Genomic DNA, 16,746 nt, shown 5'->3' with positions numbered 1-16,746 from the left:
GGAGGGAGGAAAAAGTGTGCTGATATTACCAAATCCTTCAAGATTTGGATGATCCATTAATATGGATGGTATTCCTTATCTGGAGATTAGGAAGTTAAGGTCAAATTATGTTATATACTTGATTCAATGTTTTAAATTGTTTAGTATTTTAATGTGTGTGTTTAATTTTTAATTTTATCAAATAATGTTTAAAACAACTTTAATTGCTTTTAAATGCCTCTGTTTAAAAACTTCTGCAAAGCCTCACAGATTTTTACATAAAGTGGGATCCTTCCTTCGATCCTTGTCTCCAGTTAAAGATAGCCAAGGCATTCTGAGGGGGGAAGCAAAGTGGTATGTTGACTGAGGCCAATTCACTGCTGACTTTGCCACATGACACAAGGATCAGGAGACTCGGCATAATTGAGTCCACACGTTCATATAAGATTAGTGTAGGCTTGGCTAGAAGAAGGCAGGTGGGAGAAATGAGTTCGGATATCAGGCAAAATAAACACGATTTGGCCCATCCCATTGTAGCAAATCGACTGAGCCTAATGGCCAGGCTACATTCCAAGGCAGATGTACTCAAACATTCGTTTTATGAATTGAATTAGAATTCAATACGAATGGTGTAAAGATTATAGCGTTTTTTCCAGGTTAAATAAAAATTTTAGCCTGGCACTAATAAATCATTCCACTCACCTGGAGTGCCACAGGTGAGTGAACTAATTGCTATTAGTGAGCATTCACTTCTGAGAGACTTGCAGACATGAATAACTGATCTGCTATTATAGGAATCAAGTAGTTACGAGAAATTTGATATTGGAAGTTGTCCTCCTGGAGTAGAGGTTAATAAAAAATTGAATGCATTTGGAAGGTTTAATAACATTTATTTATTTTGCCTGGAGCATTATTAAAGGGATTTTAGATTTAAAACTTGCTGCTGTGCTATTGGAACAAAGTATTTAAAGGGGTGAGAAGATTAAAAGCATTTGAAGCAGGAATAGCTGCAGCACAATGTGGAAAGAGCAGAAGCCTGAGGGGTGTTTTGGGGCTGAATGACTACTTCCCATGCGGCAAACAATCAAATAATTTCTACCAGTTGGAGAGGTCAAGAAATGGAATTCCATGAGGTGGTTAAGTGGTTGCTGGATTTGGGTTCCAAATGCTGGAAACTTGAGAGAGAATTTGCTGAAAATTCACAGTAGGTCATTCAGCATCTTTTAAAGAGGAAAAAGCAGGTTAATATTTGAGATCAACAATCTGCCGGAGGAACTCAAATGGGTTGAACAGCTGATACAGGGTCTCGACCCGAAATGTCAACAGATCCTTTCTCTGCATTGATGCCGCTCGACCTGCTGTGTTCTTTCAGCAGATTGGTTTTTTTTTGCTCAAGATTCCAGCATCTGCCGTCTCTTGTGTCTCTCTGAATACTTCAGATGGTGACATTGCCAATATTAGATCAAGAAATTGATCAAGAATAATTCATTTGACCTCCAAATTTTTTTTCTTATACTTGGAGAAGGAATTCTCATCTTCCTCAATGCTTATGTTTTCAAGGTGGTATCAAAGTAAAGAAGCAATTCATCCAAATTTTAAAAAGTTGGATTATTGACTAAGATTTGAAAGGAAGGACAGGCAGGGACAGGTTAAGGAACATTGTGTGACTGATGGGCTGAAGTATGTTTATTTTGATGCAAGGATTAGTAGAGGTAAGGCAGATGAACTTAGTGTTCCAGGATTTCGATGTTTCAGACATGATAGAGGTAAAAGAGATGGGGGAGTTACATTACTAATCAGAGAGAATGTCACAGCTGTACTCAGAGAGGACATACTGGAGGACTCATCCACTGAGGCAATATGTGCAGAGCTCAAAAATAAGAAAGGTGCAACACTCTGATGGGATTATACTATAGGCCTATCAATAGCCAGTAGGAGATAGAGGAACAGATATATAGACAGGTTAGGGAAAGATCTTAAAGCAATAGGATTGTTGTAGAGGATGATTTTTAACTTTCCCAATATTGACTGGGCCTTCCTTAGTGCAAGAGGCCTAGATGGGGCAGAATTTATTAGGTGCATCCAAGAGGGTTTCTTGAAACAGTAAGTGGATAGTCCAACTAGAGGAGGGGCCATTACTGAACCTTGTATTGGGAAATGAGCCTGGCCAGATTACTGATGTTTCAGTGGGAGAGCATATTGGAAACAGTGATCACAACTCCTAAAGTTTTAATATAGTTATAGGGATAAGTCTGGACCTAGGGGAAAAGTATTAAATTGAGGCAGGGCAAATTACAGCATTATTAGGCAGGAGCCTGGGAGAGTAAATTGGGAGCAGCTGTTTTTAGGCAAGTCCACATCTGACATGTGGGAATCATTTAAAGACCAGCTGACCAGAGTTCGGGACAGGCATGTTCCATTCAGCAGGAAGGACAAAGATCATAAGGTAAGGAAACCTTGGATGACAAGAGAGGTTGTAAATTTAGTCAAAAAGGGAAAGGAAGCACATGTAAGGTTTAGGAAACTGAAATTGGACAGGGCCTTTGAGGAATATAAAGAAAGCTGGAAAGGACTCAAGCAAGGAATTAGGAGGGTCAGAAGGGGACATGAAATGTCCTTGGCAAGAAGGATTAAAGAGAATCCCAAGGCAATTTTTACATACATTAAAAATAAGAGAGCAACTAGGGAGAGGGGAGGTCCGCTCAAGGATAAAGGAGGGAATTTATGCTTGGAGCTGGAGGATGCTAGAGTACTTTGTGTCAGTATTCACCAAGGAGAAGGACATGGAGGATAGTGAGATTAGTATGGGGTATGATGGCCTGATGGGATCTATTCCAGGGTATTGAGAGAGGCAAGCGAGGAGATTGCTGGGGCTTCGACGATCTTTGTACCCTCTCTAACCATGGGCAACACCCTGGAGGACTGGAGAGTAGCCAATGTTGTTCCTTTGTGTATGAAGGGAAATAGGAATAATCCAGGAAATTATAGGCTGGTGAGCCTCACATCAGTGATAGGGAAGCTACTGGAGAGGATTCTTAGGGAGAGGATTTAGTCACATGGGCTAATTAGGAACAGTCAACATGGCTTTGTGTAGGACAGGTCATGTCTTACAAACTTGATTGAGGATTTTGAGGAGCTGACCAAGGCGATTGATGAGAGTAGGGCAGTGGATGTTATCTACGTGGACTTTAGTAAGGCATTTGACAAGGTCTCTCATGATGGGTTGATTAGGAAGATTAAGATGCATGGGATTCATGGTGAATTGGCTGTTTGGATTCAGAATTGGCTTGCCCATAGAAGACAGGATGTAGTGGTAGAAGGGCGTTATTCTAGCTGGAGGTCTGTGACCAGTGGTGTTCTGCAGGGATCAGTGCTGGGACATCTGTTGCTTGTGATATATATAAGTGTCTTGGATGAAAATGTAGATGGGTTGGTTAGTAAGTTTGCAGACAATACAAAAATTGGTGAAGTGGCGGACAGTGAAGAAGGTCATCAAAGAATACAGCAGGATATAGATCTGTTATAGTTATGGATGGAGAAATGGCAGAAGGAGTTTAATCTGGGGAAGTGTGAGATGTTGCTCTTTGAGAGGTCAAATGTAAAGGAAGCATACATAGAAAATGGCAGGACCATTGATGTACGGAGGGATCTTGGGATCCAAATCCATACCTCCCTGATAGTGGCAGCACAAGAAGATGGAATGGTAAAGAAGGAGTATGGCATGCTTGCCTTCATCGCCAGGGGCAACATGACTTCCTAACTCTTATATTCTAAAGAGTTAGGAAGTCATGTTGCAGTTGTATAAAACTTTGGTTCGGCAGCACTTGGATATTGCATGCAATTCTGTTCGCCCCATTACAGGAAGTATGTGGGGGCTTTGCAGAGGGTTTAGAAGAGGTTTATCAGGATGTTGCTTAGAATAGAGGGTATTAGCTATAAGGAGAGGTTTCACAAACTTGGGTGGTCTTCTCTGGAGTGTCAGAGGCTGAGGGGAGACCTGATAGAAGTTTATAAAATTATGAGAGGCATAGATAGCATAGACAAGCAGAATCTTTTTCCCAGAGTAGAAATGTTGAATACTAGAGGGCATGGCTTTAAGGGGGGATGAGTTTAAAGTGGATGAGTGGGGCAAGTTTTTTTTGCACAGCGAGTAGTGATATGTGCCTGGAACACGCTGCCAGGGTGATAGTGGAAGCGGATACGATAGTAACATTCAAGAAGCTTTTAATAGGCACATGACAATGCAGGGAATGGAGTGATATGGATCATGTCAGAAGGGATTAGTTTCATTTGGTGTCATGCTCAGCACAGACGTTGTGGGCTGAAGGGCCTGTTCCTGTGCTGTACTGTTCTATTTTCTCAATATTCTGTAGTAGAATCCCTTAATAACTTGATTTAGGCATCTTAAGCGTGGTGTAAGGTAAATTTAAAATATATAATTAGAATTTAAAATCCTGTTCTGGAATTTCCTGGTGATTTTATATTTTCACATCTGCTTGAAATTCTTTAAGATTTTCACAATCACATTTTTTAACCAGGAATGTAACACCACAGAGCCGATTGGAGCTGAAAGTGTGGAACAGTCATACCTTAAAAAATGAACTATTTGGCAACGTATCGATCGACGTTTGTGACATTTTAAAGAAGAACAATGGAAAGTGTGAGTTTTTACTTGTGTACATTTTTGTTGGTCACAAAGATGATTTAAATTTTGCTTGATTACTTTTATGTAATCATGTGAGCAGCTTGCTCATATCTTGAGGGCATTTAGGGAATGGGCAATGAACACTGGCCTGGCCAGCAATGCCCAGATCACATTAATGAGTTTAGGGAAAAAACAATGAACAGAATGGTATAAATGGCTACAATACTTGTGTACTATTTATACTTATCAGTAAAGAAAATAAGAATGTGCTTTGTATTCTGGCTATCTGGAAAAATAGAAAGAAAGCTGGCTGCTTTATAGTTTAGGCATGAACAATTTGGGTCAGTTATGGTGCAGGACTTGCTGACGCTTACTTGAGAAGATGGTTACTTGAAAAGGAAACCTGAGCATTAACAGTATTAGTGTTGGCAGCTGTAATGGTGTGCCTGATGTCTTGGAGTTTGTGACAAAACAATGCAGAATCCAATTTGGTTTTCATGTAGCAATGAAAGATCTTTCTTCTTTACAATTTAACCATTTAGAGAGAAATTAGAAATGTATTAGACTGCACTGTTTACAAACTGATTGATTTCTGGCATGGCTAGTGTGTTCTATGGGGAGAGCTTGAGCAGACTGTGTCTCTGCTCTTTTGAGTTTAGAGGACTGAGAAGTGATCTCATGGAAACATATAATTCTTACAAGCAAATTGTGTGTTGCTGCTGGAGGAACTGAGCAAGTTGAACAGCATCTGTGGGGCAGGGGTAGTCGGGGAAGGAATTATTGACATTTTGGGTCAAAACTTTGTGTCAGGACTGTATGTAATTAAATCTTCCCTTTTCCAAGTTCCACTACTCTTACTGACCACCTGTGACTCATGATGGTGACTTTCAGCTGCTCTCTGAAATGGCCAAGCATGCCTTTTATATCAAAACCAGTTCTGTTAAAGCTTGATAGGAATGAAATTGGGTAGACCACCCACTTCTGGTCTTGGTGCTGGATTCCGATACATTTAAGATGAACCATGGCCCAGTTGTCCTTGCAAAACCTTCTGGTGAATGTTGTGTAAATTGGGAACCTTAATCCACAGATTTTTCAAGTACTTGCAAGAAACAATCACACTCACAGAATCACACCTTTCGGCCAACGTGCCAGAACCTAGAAGCAGAAGAGATCCGCCAGAAAGGAGTTGGTGCAGCGGTACATATTTCGGTGATCCTCAGTATTAACTCTGGGCATTTGAAGTCTCTTAGCAGCAAAGAAACTGAAGGATGTTTTTTTCTTTCTTAGCTTGAATCTGAGAATTTCAAAGATGATGATTCAGTGAAGCACAGAAGATGTTAACTTTAACACTTCAATATTTAATTATCAGTGAATGTTACAATAATAGCAAAAGAAATCGAAATAACCATGCCTTTGGTCAACTGCACATACAACCACCTTTGCCTGGTTGATCCAGGTTGGTTGTGGGTCCTTCGGTTCTGTTTGTCAAATCAGCACGATCCTTCCAACTGCAGTACAAACAAGCATCAACGAATGATCAGTTTGCCTTCATCGTGGCCCTTCTAAAACCAGTAATCGCCTAACTGACTGAAATACTATTTGTCTTTGTTCTAGTTGATATTTCTTCAGTACTGACTATCATTGCAGTTTGCACGTCACTACAATACTGGATTTCACTACGGTACATTCTCCCACTGGGATATTATGCTTAGACCTTTCTTAGCTTGCACTGTTAAAGCTGATACATAGAACAGTCCAGCACAGTATGGGCCCTTCAGCCCATGATGTTGTGCTGACCTATATAAACCTTATCCACATTCTATCTATCCCCCTCTCTACTGCACCTCCCATAACCCTCTATTTTTCTTTCATCCATGTGCCCATCTTAAATAACCCTATCGTATCAGCCCCTACCACCCCCGTCGGCAGTGCATTCCAGGCACCCACCACTCTGTGTAAACAAAAAAAAACTGCTTTTAACATCCCCCCTGAATTTTCCTCCACACACCTTAAACGGGTGACCTCTAGTTTTGCCATTACCGCCCTGGGGAAAAGGTGCTGGCTGTCCACTCTGTCTATGCCTCTCATAATCTTATATACCTCTATCAAGTCTCCTCTCATCCTCCATCTCTCCAAGGAGAAAAGCCCTAACTTGCTCAGCCTCTCCTCATAAGATATGGTCTCCAATCCAGAGAGCATTCTTGTAAATCTCCTCTGCACCGTCTCCAAAGCTTCCACATCCTTTCTATAGTGTAGCAACCAGAACTGAACACAATATTCCAGATGTGGTCTAACCAGGGTCTTATAAAGCTGCAACATTACCTCTCTGATCATGAACTCAATCTCCCGGCTAATGAAGGCCAGCACACCGTACACTTTTTTAACCACTTTATCAACTTGCGTGGCAACTTTGAGGAATCTATGTACTAGGATCCCAAGATCTCTCTGTTCCTCCACACTGCTAAGAATCCTGTCATTAACCATGTACTCTGCCTTCAAGTTAGATCTTCCAAAGTGTATCACTTCACACTTCTCTGGATTGAACTCCATCTGCCACTTCTCTACCCAGCTCTGCAACCTGTCAATATCCTGTTGCAACCTACACCAACCTTCTGCACTATCTACTACACCACCAACCTTTGTGTCATCTGTAAACTTACTAACCCACCCTTCCACTTCTTCATCCAAGTCATTTATAAAAATCGCAAAGGGCAGGGGTCCCAAACACATCCCTGTGGAACACCAGTGGTCACCGACCTCCAGGCAGAATACACTCCATCTACAACCACCCTCTGTCTTCTATGGGAGAGCCAATTCTGAATCCACACAGCCAAGTTTCCCTAGATCCCATGCCTCATGACCTTCTGGATGAGCCTACCATGGGGAACCTTGTCAAATGCCTTGCTAAGATCCATATATACCACATCAACCTGTCTTGTCACCCTCGAAAAACTCTATTAGGCTCGTGAGGCATGACCTTCCCTTCACAAAGCCTTGTTGATTATCCCTTATAAGACTATGCGTCTCCAAATGCTCATAAGTCTTGCCCCTAAGTATCCTCTCCAATAGTATGCCCACCACAGACGTAAGACTAATTGGTCTGTAATCCCCAGGATTATCCCTTTTACCTTTCTGGAACAATGGAACAATATTTGCATCCTCCAATCCTCCAGTACCACTCCTGTTGCTTGGGGTATATCCTAACCGACCCCGGGGACTTATCTATCTTAATGCTTTTTAGTAGCTCCAACGCTGCTTCTTTCTTAACCTCAACATGCTCCAACACATTTGCCTGTTCTACGCTAACCTCCCCTTCGTCTAAGTCCCTCTCCTCGGTGAACACTGAAGCAAAGTATTCATTTAGGACCTCCCCTACCTCCTTCGCCTCCAGACACATTTTTCCCCCCTTATTCTTGAGTGGTCCTACCCTCACCCTAGTCATCCTCTTGTTCCTCACATATGTGTAGAACGCCTTAGGGTTTTCCTTAACCCTACTTGCCAAGGTCTTCTCATGCTCCATTCTAGCTAAGTCCCTTCTTAAACTCCTTCCTGGCTACCTTATAATTCTCAAGTGCCCTGACTGATTTTTGCTTCCTAAACCTTAAATAAGCTTCCTTCTTCCTCTTGACTAAACCTTCCACTTCTCTTGTTAACCATGGTTCCTTCACCCTACTGTCCTTTCCTTGTCTCAGTGCAACAAACCTATCTAGAACCCCATGCAAGTGAGGTTTCTTATTGAAGGGAGATGAGAATAATATTCATCAAAATATCACCACTTTTAAGTAGTAGATGAGTTTGGCTTCTCTTTAATTATTGAACTTTTAGGCAGCTAATTAGCTAAATCATCCCACTGCAACTCATCCTACTTTGATATACATTATATTAATGTTTTTAATGCAAAAGTGTCCTTCACTGCAGTTCCTGCTAGGCCGAAGAAGGTCATTTGGTTGGATGAGGACCTGGGACTGGTTTTCAGAGGAGGGAAATTTTGGTTGGATCCCATCCTAATCCCTCTTGGATAAGGTCAGAGTTGTACTCAGCTCTGGTGCCAATGTCAGTTAAATACATAGCAACTGTTTACATCCTCATATGAGGAGATATCACATGATACTGTAAGGCTAGGGAACTCTGAATTAGCTAAATCATTGCCTTTAGGGGAAGGAAAACAGGCATTATTTTTCTCACTATGGAATAGAACATAATGTTTTACTTAAGTAATGTATTTTTGTCAAGGTGTTATTGACTGGAAAAATGTTTCAAGAATAATGTTTAGTATATGATATTGACTGGAGTTGTAGCTTTAGATATTAGAAATATCATTTTGGTAGGTAATATATCAGAAACTAAGTACCTAACTAAAGCAATTCAGTCCATGTAAGTCTGTAGTGCTTTGTTTTTATATGCTATCTTGAACGTAAAATGCATATTAAGTGCACAGAAGGGTTAATTGGACTAATTGTGGAAGTATTTTGCATGCATTTTGTTGGCTTTATAAAATGTTCAGTGAAACACTCCAGGATTAGTGCCTTCTGAAAATATGTTTTGTCATGAAATGTGCAACACTCTGTAGTCAAAATTTAGTCGTAACATTAGGACACAAAGCAAAATGAGATGCCCCCTGAGAGGGATTTTAGATGTCACTGATCCACACTGTTGCAAGCCAACCGAAATGATCATCTACCCATCCTTGGATTTAATGCATATCATTAATCAATTATGTAGATAAATAATAAACCATTTTACTTAACATTATTTCTTATTATAGTGTTGAATATTTGGAAAATCTGTCTTTTATACATCCAGCCTTAAACTCAAAAAAAGACTTTGAATTCAGGTATACTTTAGCAAATGGATTTTGATTATTGAAACTGACATGAAGCTGTAACAGTATTTTCTGTCTTCATGAATGGCAGAGAAACAACAAACTGAATCAATTAATCTTTCTTTCTTTCTTGCTCACAGTGGAAAACATTCAGCTAAATTTGAACCTTCAAATGGGGAACAAAAGTAGTGTTGTATGCAGCGGTGAATTGACTGTTTGCCTGGATGGCCTTAATGTTGACTTGGGAAATTTGCCTAATGGCGCCATCATGACAGAAAGTAAGTACTGCACACACATGGTTCATTCTGATTTTCGGATTGAGGGTGATGGGTCATACATCAGAAATTACTTAATGCATCTTAATTGATTTGTACTTCTTCAATGAGAACATGTGTTTTTTCATAAAGGTAGTATTAAAACTGGTAAGTTTTTCCTTCAAAAAAATGTTTATAATGTATGGTGTTGCAAAATTGCACTTACTGAATCAACTTGTAGCTCTAATTTGAGAAGATTTATTTACTGATAACTTTTGCTGGATGCAAATTGATTTGAAAAATTAATATCTTAACTAATATTTCAAGATATGCTATGTTTTCAAAGCTGTTAACAAAAACTTTTAATCTGTTTAAAAGCAAGCAAAACTGGAGTAATGTATATAATGAAAATGTAGTAGTTGTGATTTGTAATCAGTTTTCAACAGTGTTTGTTAGCAGTCAATTTTAAATAACTGGAAGAATATTGTTGAAGACTGTCACTCAAGATAATTGCTAAAATGAAAGGTTTTACAATTTCATAATCTTCAAACTTTCCAAAATACATTTAGTTTGAATTTTATTGACAATATATAGTAAAGCAGCAATTAGTCAAGCCACATGAAATGTCTTCATTACATTAATAACATGTTGGAGTATCACTCCTCAAATTTGATTCCAGCAAATATTTCATTAATTAATGCTATTGTAATTCATTATGTAAGTTTCTTCCTGTAATAAAAAGTAATGATGTCAGTGAGTTGGGTTTATAAATGTATTGTACAATTGTTATTAAGAGTTTGATAATGAATGAAGAAGATATTGAAGTTATTAGAAATTGGAAAATTACTGAGATTAAGTCAATAAATTGTAAATAAAGGAAAAGGTAGAAATTTATGTTTTGTTGCCCCAGTTAACTTCATTATCAAAAAATAGCACTAATGTACATTGAAATGTCTAGTTTTTACTTTTTTGGATGAGATTCATGAAGGGCCTGAGTTCGAGGCCCCTTTTCTTCCAGTCACCCAAAAAAATAGCAAGGTGGTGGCTTTGTGAATTGTTTTATATCCGTGTTTAGTTATTTTCTCAATTTGTATCCATATCATAAGTTTAATTGTATTAAAATATTGATTGTGCCTTTTTTTATAATGAAAATGTCTGAAAGCTTTGAATAGGTTTTGAAGATTCTGGAGAATCCTTTTGTCTTGGAGGTCTGTAAAAATGTTTAAAGCTAGGTTTGGTAGTTGATTTAATAAAAGTCATAAGTCAACACAATCTTGTATTTTATGTTTCAATAAGAGGAAATTTAGAAATCTAGTATTTTTTTCCCTGAGAAAGAAAAGGATGTTTGAATGGAAACTTAATATAAAGTCTGCATGATTTATTTAAATTTGTAGTTGTAATCCCTTTATTACTTTGTTCATTTAAGGCGATCTGCTATGACAACAGCCATAGGCCACTCAGATAGCTGGGCTTGTTTCACTATTCAGTAAGATCATAGCTCCATTTATTTGCATTTGACAACTTTGCTAACAAAAAGCTAATTATCTTTATTATGAAAATTTCAATCACCTTGACATTTTGGTGGAACATGTTTCATATTTGCACAACCCTATAGATTGAAAAAACAATTTCAATCCTAAGTGGCCTAACTCACATACTGTATATGCTGTATCCCTTCCAAAGTAAGTTCTCCTGAAGGTTATTGTCCAGAACTGTGTACTCTCTGATTGATTTTCTAGACAACTAAAGCAATCTTTTCCCACATTTTGATTTTAATCCTTTTGAGATGAAAGCCCATGTTCCATTCATCTTTTTGTTTATATTTTGATTCCTAGACCTTAGAAATTTGTAATTTAGCATTAGGAGACCACAACTATCATCTTTGCTCCCTATTGTGAAATTGATTAAGTTGGTGGCAAGTCCCTTAACTGTAGTTTTAGACTGAATCATTTGGTTTACATATAATTCAATGCTAAGCTTCTAACTTGGTATCCTCTTCATCACAAGTAACAGCTTCTTCCAATTCTGTAACATTTACCTCAATCCCTCTACTACTGAAGGCCCTTGGTTGGCCTTCAAATCCTCTAAAATCTACATCTCTTTCTAATTGTGCTGCCTAGTTCCCATTACCATAGCAACTTCTTCATACTCATAATCCTTGACCTATGTTGGTTCTTGTCCTTGCCCTTCAGACTAATTTAAAATTCTCATCCTAATATTTAAATACGTTTGTTTTATCATTCTCCAATACACTTCCATTTATAAATGTCCTCTTATTCAGTACAGTATATTAGAATCTGCACCATCCCCCACAGTCTTTCACCACACTTTTTTCAGCTGTGCTTTTACCTACCTCAACCCCACTCCAGAAGTCTTTTTCCAATCCTCTTTGCTGTTTTCTCCTACATTGAATCCTCCCCATTCTCCTCTCTGTGAACATGGCTCAAAAACAAAGGTTTTTTATCATGTTTTTGTGCAACATCTTATAATATTTTTCTACATTTAAAGCACTACATTGTTTGAAGTTGGCAAAGGTTTCTATCCAAATATTCAGGCTTACAAGGATTAAATTACAAACAGAAATTACACAAACTAGGATTCTATTCCCAGGAATTTAGTTGGTGCCCTGCTTAAAGTTTACAAAATAGCAAAAAATAGCACGGGAATTGATGGTTTGTTATTGTCAACCTACCTCTATTGTACATAGAACATTACAGCTCAGTACAGGCCCTTTGGCCCATGATGTTGTGCTGACATTTTATCCTGCTTTAAGATCTATCTAACCCTTCCTTCCCACATAGCCCTCTGTTTTTCTATCATTCATGTGCTTATCTAAGAGTCTCTTAAATGTCCCTAATGTATCTGCCTCCACCACCTTTACTGGCAGTGCATTCCATGCACCCACACTCTCTGTGTAAAAAAAAAACTTACCTCTGATTAGCCATTTTTGCCCTGGGAAAAAGTCTCTCTCTGACTGTCCACTTGATCTTTACCTCTTGTCATCTTGTACACCTCTATCAAGTCACCTCTCATCCTTCTTCGCTCCAAAGAGAAAAGCCCTAGCTCACACAGCCTATCCTCATTAGACATGCTCTCCAATCCAGGCAGCATCCTGGCAAATCTCCTCTGCACCCTCTCTAAAGCTTCCACATCTTTCCTATAATCACATCTTTCTGGTGACCAGAACCGAACACAATACTCCCAAGTGTGGTCTATCCAGAGTTTTATAGAGCTGCAACATTACCTCGTGGCTCTTGAACTCAATACCCTGACTATTGAAGGCCACACACCATACGCCTTCTTAACAACCCTATCAACTTGTGCGGCTGCCTTGAGGGATCTATGGACGTGGACCCCAAGATCCCTCTGTTCCTCCACACTGCTAAGAGTCATGCCATTGACCTTGTATTCTGCCTTCAAATTCGATCTTCCAAAGTGTACCGCTTCGCACTTTTCTGGGTTGAACTCCATCTGCCAATTCTCAGCCCAGCTCTGCATCCTATCAATGTCCTGTTGTAACCTACGGCAACCTTCTACACTATCCACAACACCACCAACCTTTGTGTCATCAGCAAACTTACTAACCCACCCTTCCACATCCTCATCCAGTCATTTATAAATATCACAAAGAGCAGGGGTTCCAGAACAGATCCCTGTGGAACACCACTGGTCACCGACCTCCAGGCAGAATATGCTCCATCTACCACCACCCTCTGTCTTCTATGAGTGAGCCAATTCTGAATCCACACAGCCAAGTTTCCCTGGATCCCATATCTCCTGACTTTTTAAATGAGCCTTCCATGAGGAACCTTATCAAACGCCTTACTAAAATCCATGTACACCACATCCACTGCTCTGCCTTCAATGTGCTTTGTCACATCCTCAAAGAATTCAATCAGGCTCATGAGGCATGGCCTGCCCCTCGCAAATCCATGCTGACTGTCCCTAATCGGTCTATGCTTCTCCAAATGCTCATAAGTCCTGTCCCTAAGAATCTTTTCTAATAATTTGCCCACCACTGAAGTAAGACTCACTGGTCTGTAATTCCCAGGGTTATCCCTACTCCCTTTCTTGAACAAAGCAACAACATTTGCCACCCTCCAATCATCTGGCACTATTCCTATGGCCAGTGAGGACGGAAAGATCATCGCCAAAGGTGCAGCAATTCCTTCCCTCGCTTCCAGTAATAACCTTTGATATATCCTGTCCGGCCCTGGTGATTTATCTATCCTAATGTTTTTCAAAAGTTCCAGCACATTCTCTTTCCTCATGTCGACACGCCTGAGTATATCGGTCTGTTACACGCCATCCTCACAAACGTCAAAGTCTCTCTTACTGGTGAATACTGAAGCAAAGTATTCATTAAAGACCTCCCCTACCTCTTCTGACTCCAGCTTCATGCTCCCTCTTTCATTCCTGATCAGTCCTACCCTCACTCATGTCATCCTCCTATTCTTCACAAATGTGTAGAACACCTTGGGGTTTTCCTTAATCCTACTTGCCAAGGCCTTCTCATGCCCCCTTCTAGCTCTCCTAAGTCCATTATTAAGCTCCTTCCTGGCATAAGTCTCAAGAGCCCTGTCTGATCCTTGCTTTCTAAACCTTAAGTAAGCTTCTTCCTTCCTCTTGCCGTCCAACAAAGCCATACTGAGTTATTATTAATAACAGTATATTGTTTCATTTATGTTGCCATTCCCTTCTTTAGGATAGTCTCAACACTCCGTCCACAACAGATGTCACCCTGTCATTTCCAGTGCAGCTCTTTTGCCTTTATTAAGCCTCGTGTAATGTCCACTCTTCTAAATATTTTGAATGTTTTATGGATTCCTTGAAGACATAACTCCAGAAAATGGTGAGCAGAACAATAAGGTCGCAATTAGTAGAGCCACAGCCTCACAGTTCCAGTGATCTAGGTTTGATCTGGACCTCCAGTGCTGTCTATGTGAAATGACCATGTGTGTTTCCTCTGGGTGCTCTGGTTTCCTCCTGTATCCCAAAGGCACATGGGTTAGTAGGTAAATTGGCCATTGTAAATTACACCTAGTGCAGAGGTGAGTCGTAGAATTGGGGGGCAGTTGAGGGGATTGTGGGGAGAATAAAATAGGATTAGTTCAGGATTTATGTAAAAATGGGTGCTTGTTGGTGAGTTGAAGGCTAATTTCTGTGTTGCATCTCTCTATGACTCTATAACAATACCGGTCCAAAGTACCTATTGTATTGACTTGCACTCGAAAAGTAAGGTAACTTACATCCCTGCCATAGTTCACGCACAAGGGTCCATGGCACTAAATGAGGAGGTTTAAATGAACTCAGGAGCTGCATTGGGACCTGACACCAAAATTGTCACTTTTTGTTATGGGTGCCATTGCTAATTTGTACCTATGTAAAGGTGGTACCTATGTAAAGGTACAAGGATGAAAGGTAGAAGTGTCAACTGTCATAAGTATCCTTCTTCTAAAGATTACATCTTATTACAGAGAACCCATCAAAGTATGGCCCTTCATTGAACAGGAAGCAATTACTCATTAAAAACTGATTTCATTTGGAGAAGATGCATCATATAACGTGTGCTATACTTTGTAATCTATGCAGTTGTACTTAATTGATGAATGTAGAATATAAATCACTAATCAACAAAGTTGGAGCACAGGCTTGTCAATAAGAGTATTACACTTTGAATACTACATTTGATTGATTCTTGCAACACCATGTCCAACATATTTTAATGAGCATCGCAACAAAATAGGGAAAATTGTGTTCTTAGATCAGTTTAAAGATCTTCCACTGATGGCCGTCATCGAATTCATTAGGTCACTGGTTTGAAAAGTGCACCAAAGTCTGATAATCTTCTCCCCTAGCGGAAATGCAGGAATCAATAATGGTCAGCATAGCTGCGATCAATTAACTTATCACAGACTAGATATTAATTTTGAGACTTTCTTGGTCCCAAGGTCTCATTTCCAACAATCTAAATATCATTTCTTGCACCAAGCCATGTGAGAGCTTTTATGTTCAACAATTTATGTCAATTTTAGTTTATTTCTTTTCACCACAATTTTGAAGCACAGTAAGATCCTAATATAAAGCCTTTTCAATGTTGGAGCACAACTTAAAATCAAGTGTTTCAGATTTGTATATGCTTAATGATAGCCAATTTTTGCTTTGTCAGATTAAGTCAAAATGAAAAGCAAGGAAAAGATTTAAAAAGTGGGAAGCTGTATATAAAAGTTAGTTTTGATTAAACAAAAGTCTGTGTTTTCCACCACCAGAGATTGAGTTTAAAGCTACAGAAAGAAGCTATTTCTTCATAATGCTAATGCCAGAAAACACAGGACATAATTTTATATGAAACTTCAAAAAACATGGAATGAGTATCAAAACCAAGGAAAAGTTTTTAATCTGAAATATTATCTATGTTTTTCTCTCTACTATTGCTGTATGATCTGTTGAGTATTTTCAGCATTTTCTATTTTTATTTCAGACATCCAGCAAATTAAGTATTTTGCTTTTGGAGCACCTTTAAATTTCTACTTTGATGTATCTAGAGCAAATAAATTTTGGATTCTTGCAAAAATGAGATTTCCATTAGTAAAACAAACTTATAGTGTAAAGGAACAGTCCTCCTATACTGGAGAATCCTCTTGTGGTGAGAGACAATGGTAGAACCAGAGAAAATTGTGTGTCAATCTTTTCTAAAGCACCTGCGTGCAACCCTTGCTTCTAAAATTGTTGGCAACAGCAGTCTATTTTGAGAAGAACTTTAATGAGTTTACTTGTTCAGGATTTACATCATAGTATATTTTTTATGTTTTATTTTGGAAAAGTATATATTCCCCATCCCACAAGTGAAATAAAACCAGTCTTTTATTTTGTAGAATGTATGCTCTCAGTTTCCTCTCCCGTTCTGAAGCACAGAAATAACTTTTTACAGAAGAGAACCTAGAGCCACTTAATGAATATAGTCTGCAGTTTCCAGGGTTAGCCAGCAATAATGCCATCACAAATATTTGTATTTTATCTAAGTCAGGATGTCTTCAGAACTATGA

General features: G+C 39.1%; 1 protein-coding gene across 5 annotated transcripts in view; it reads left to right on the top strand.

Annotated features, from left to right (window-relative positions):
- The window catches only part of wwp2 (WW domain containing E3 ubiquitin protein ligase 2), a 152,329-nt gene that overhangs the window by 37,415 nt on the left and 98,168 nt on the right, over window positions 1-16,746 (top strand). For all 5 annotated transcript variants that reach the window (XM_052028733.1, XM_052028729.1, XM_052028731.1 and 2 more), the window contains exons 4-5: window positions 4,518-4,639; window positions 9,587-9,724. In XM_052028733.1, the coding sequence (XP_051884693.1) occupies window positions 4,518-4,639; window positions 9,587-9,724 (260 nt within the window). The remainder of the gene's footprint in view (window positions 1-4,517; window positions 4,640-9,586; window positions 9,725-16,746) is intronic.

The sequence above is a fragment of the Pristis pectinata genome, chromosome 13 (genome assembly GCF_009764475.1).
Source record: "Pristis pectinata isolate sPriPec2 chromosome 13, sPriPec2.1.pri, whole genome shotgun sequence".
Classification (NCBI taxonomy): Eukaryota; Metazoa; Chordata; class Chondrichthyes; order Rhinopristiformes; family Pristidae; genus Pristis; species Pristis pectinata.
The sequence above is the reverse complement of the archived record's forward strand: the minus strand, read 5'-3'. Positions and strand labels throughout refer to the sequence as shown.